Source organism: Belonocnema kinseyi, chromosome 3 (assembly GCF_010883055.1).
Source record: "Belonocnema kinseyi isolate 2016_QV_RU_SX_M_011 chromosome 3, B_treatae_v1, whole genome shotgun sequence".
Taxonomy (NCBI): domain Eukaryota; kingdom Metazoa; phylum Arthropoda; class Insecta; order Hymenoptera; family Cynipidae; genus Belonocnema; species Belonocnema kinseyi.
The window spans coordinates 152,656,691-152,661,098 of record NC_046659.1 but is presented as its reverse complement, the minus strand read 5'-3'; the positions used below and the strand labels follow the sequence as shown (position 1 = coordinate 152,661,098).

The 4,408-nt window shown below is 35.7% G+C and overlaps 1 protein-coding gene across 1 annotated transcript in view; it reads right to left on the bottom strand.

Moving 5' to 3' along the window:
• LOC117169000 (hepatoma-derived growth factor-related protein 2) overlaps window positions 1–4,408 on the bottom strand; it is a 36,524-nt gene that overhangs the window by 8,525 nt on the left and 23,591 nt on the right. Inside the window, exons 5-6 of the mRNA XM_033355034.1 lie at window positions 3,943–4,178; window positions 3,565–3,854 (exon numbers count right to left, since the gene is read on the bottom strand). Of these exons, the coding sequence (XP_033210925.1) occupies window positions 3,565–3,854; window positions 3,943–4,178 (526 nt within the window). The remainder of the gene's footprint in view (window positions 1–3,564; window positions 3,855–3,942; window positions 4,179–4,408) is intronic.

Here is a 4,408-nt window from a genome sequence, read left to right as displayed (position 1 = left end):
TTCATCACGACAACGCCCGAGTTCACACATGCTTCCTTTCAATGGCTAAAATTGAAGAACTAAAATTCGAATTGGTCGAACACCCACCGTATTCACCAGATTCAACCCCCAGTGAGTTTTTCTTATTTCCAAACTTGAAAAAATGGCTCGGTGGACAGAGATTTCCAGACAACGAAGACGTCATTGCCTCTGTAAGTGCTTATTTTGAGGAACTTCCGAAAACGCACTTTTCTGAAGGATTAAAAAAACTTGAAAAGCAATTGACCAAGTGTATAGAGCTTCAAGGAGATTATGTTGAAAAATAAAAAAAAATTTACCCAAAAAAAATTGTTTTTATACTTCATTCTAAGGACTAATTGAACTACCCTCGTAACAAAAAATAGACGCTTCCTGATAAAGATCGATAACACGAGCCGACGAAATTTGACAAAAGTCAAAAGCCTGAAAGCAGACTTAACATTTTCGAAGGATTTTGATGCGCTGAATCCGAATCCGAGCTCAAAATTGCTCCTGTACGTCAGGTTTTCAAGATATCCTAACTTAAAAGTGCAAAAATGCGTTTTTTAGCTGTTTTTGAGGTTATGTAACCGAACAAGAAAAATGTCCACTACAAAAGCTAATATGGAATTTGAAAGTACTAATCTTCCTCTTTCAAACCTATTTGGATTTATTAGGGTATTTTTTTTCACCAAAATATTGTAATTTGAAATTTTTTATTTTAGCGTTTTAAACCATTAACGCTGAGGTGTTCAGATTTATACAACGCATTCTCTATTGCTGACGGTACGATATTTTTTCTTCAAAATATTATCTCAGGGGTTTTCGAGGGTGCCCTTTCTATTGCCGCTATCAGTTTTTTGTTATAACCCCTAGAAGATCCAATATGGCGGCCACAATTTAGGGCTTTAAAAAATAACAAAGAATCCCGCACAAAATACCAACTCTGGGAGTAGCGAATTTAGTCGTTTACATTTCGTGAAATAATTGAATTCCACACTACAAGTGGGCTAACCTTGAAATGAAATTTTTCAATTTAGCGTATTAACCCATTAACGCCGAGATGGTATGCCATTGTCCCTTGAAAATGTTATCTGAGGGATTTTCGGGGGTTTCTTTTCGATTGGCTCAGTTTTTTGTTATAACTCCTAGAAGAGCAAATATGGAAAACAGGGCTTTAAAAAAAACAACAAATTTTATTATTATGATTCATTTAACATTGTAAATTTACTTAGGATTTTCCAGCTTACTAAGGCAAGACTCAATATTTTCCAGCCACTTAAGGCTGGACTTGGGATTGTCCACCTAAGCAAGAAAGAACTTAATATTTTCCAGCCAAATAAGGCAAGACTTTAGATTGCCCAGCCAATTATGGCAAGTCTTTGGATTTCCCAGCCAATAAAGGCAAGACTTTTTATCGTCCAGCCAGTCAAGACAAGACTTTAGATTGCCCAGCCAATCAAGAGAAGACTTATGATTGCCCATTCAGTTAAGGCAAGACTTGGGAATGTCCAGCTACGCAAGGAAGTACTTAATATTTTCCAGCCAATTAAGGCAAGGCTTTAGATTGTCCAGCCAATCAAGGAAAGACTTTAAATTTCCCAGCCAATCAAGGAAAGACTTTAAATTGCCCAGCCAATAAAGGCAAGACTTTGAATCGCCCAGTCAGTCAAGGCAAGACTTTGAATCGTCCTGCCAGTCAAGGCAAGACTTACGATTGCCCATTCAGTTAAGGCAAATTACAATATTTTTGTAAAAAAAAACGCGTTTTTTGAAATTTTAGGTTAGGATATCTTGAAAACCTGACATACAGGAGCAATTTTGAGCTCGAATTCGGATTTTGCGCATCAAAATCCTCGGAAATGTTAGGTCTGGTCTCTGGCTTTAAAATTTGTCGGCCTGTGTAATTAATCGATAAGTACATATAAAACAATCCATTTACCAATTCTAATAGATACTTTCTTGACAATTAAAAACAAAACAAGGATTTTCCGAGCAAACCAGATAATTTTTTATTAATTAAATATAAAATAAGCCTTTTCCCGATGAAACCCTTAAATTTATTTTTAATGAAACACAAAAAGGTCTTTTTCCAATCGAACTTGTTAATTTCTTAAATTTAACAAACAATAAATCCTTTACCGATCCAACTTTTCCTTTTATTTCCAATTAATCACATAAATAAACTCGATAAGTAAATATAAAATAATTCCTTTAACTATCCAATCAGATAGTTTCTTAATACTAAAAAATCCGGCCAAATCAAACTAGATCTTTTTTATTAATTGAACATGAAACAAGTCTTTTCCTGCTGCAATGCTTAAATTTATTTTTAATTGAACACAAAATAGTAGATTATGTACCTAGGCAGAAAAGTTAAACTTTATACGAGGATGCAGAATTTAACGTCCGAGCCGAAGGCGAGGTCGGTAATATTGTTTCCGAGTATAAAATAACTTTACTGCCGTGTAGCATACGATACTTTATCTAAAATAGGCAGAATAAGCGCCCTTGTTCTGTAAAATGGCGCTTGATTGTACCGCATACGTACGCGCGTGGGGTGACGTTAAAAGTAAAAAATTCACTTCGCAGTTAAACTTAGGTTTAAAATGAATTCTTCTCACTCTTTTCTTTAACTTTTCTTACACCTCTCACTCACTTCTTCCTCTATGCTGTCCCTTTACCTGCCGCTCGTCGCAGTACAATAAAGTGATATTTTACTGTCGCTCCGCAAGTAGATAAACTGCGCTTGTTCTGCCTATTTTAGATGAAAGCTTTTGCTCAATCTAAATAGATAACTTCCTAATAAGTAAGCACAAAACAAACCCTTTCCCGATCCCATTCCTGATTTTTAATTAATCAAAAAATAAACTCTTTTCTAATCCAACGAAATAATTTCTTAATAATTTAAAACAAAATAAGCCCTCTCATGAAATGATTTGGAACCTGTCAAGGGGTTACATCGTGCGGGGTGGTGGACAATATTTTTATCAATCATGCTACTATATACTCGTTTGGCCGGCCGCACGAATAGATATTTTGATCAAATAAATACAAAGTAATCCCTTTCTCCATTCTACCATATAATATCATGATAATTCAGTACGAAATAATCTCTTTTCTGATCCAAGCCTAATATTTATTTTTAATTAAAGACAAAATTAAGAATTTTTGTTGAAAAAAATATTGTCTGCGATACGTGCGAGAAGCCATCCCACCCGCGGGAATTTTGTAACAATCTTGAAATAGTCAACTTCTCGCAGTTCAGTAATTTCTAGAACTCCTGGTCTCGGAAGGGCCGCAGTACGCAAGTACTCACTCGAGTGTATTGCCCAATATTATGCATTTCAATTGGAAACGGTTCAGGTGGCCTGGACGGTTTATGCTTCGATTCCCCCGAATTAGTAACAAGATCAGTGCGAGGTAACCCCCGACACTGTAACTAAACCGAGAGTTGGATCTGTTCCAATCAAATAATATCTTAACTTTAAATAGTTTTTCACTATAATTTGTTTGTAGGGTTCTTAAAAATTTGAATTTTTAAAGTTTTAAAAATAAAAGAAATACCTTTCTTTTTCTTTGTCTCTTTCTCTTTGTATTCTTTCCTCTTCTTCGCGTTCCTCCCTTATTTTTTTCTCCCTTTCTTCCCTTCTATGTCTCTCTCTTTCCTCTAATTGTTGTTTTATCGCATTCTGGAGTTCAATGGCCTTTTGCCTCCGGGCCTCGCGTTCCACCAGCACGTCAGCATCGATTGGTAAATTTTGGCCTCGCAGGTAAGTTTTGTTAGAATCCGAGCCGGTCGATCCTGTCGTTGAACTGTCGGGGCTGCTGGCACTATCATGATTGATGACTAAAACCTATTAAATTTATGTCTTTAAATTTTCTTTTAAATAATTTTAAAAATATTGTATTTCTTCCAAGAACAGTTTTTTAAACCGAAATTACCTGAGTCGAATGATCCAATCGAGAAAGACCGCGTTCGAGCCAAGAAGGTGGTGGAGGATCTCCTTTTGAAGGATTTTGTCCCCAAATGCTTTCCCAGCGAGGGCGATTAAATTCACCACCTCTGATATTCGAAAGTCTTCTTGAGGGTGGTAAGGCACCCTCATTGGTGTAATAAGGATTTTGCCAAGTTTTCTCATTCGTATTATTTTCTGATTGTTTACAAGACATCAGTGGGTCTAAAAATTAATATGCTTTATAATTAATAAATTTATTATTATTAGAGTTCAGAATATCAAACTCAGAATAATCAGCATGATCATTGATGATGTCGAGCGACTAATAAAAACAAACTAAAAAATTGAAATAAATTTAAAATCATCAGAGGCCGTGCATAAACTACCTAAATTTGTTTTTTGAAATTTTTAGATACGCATGGCCCATTGTTGGGGTCCGAAGTTCTCCCCCC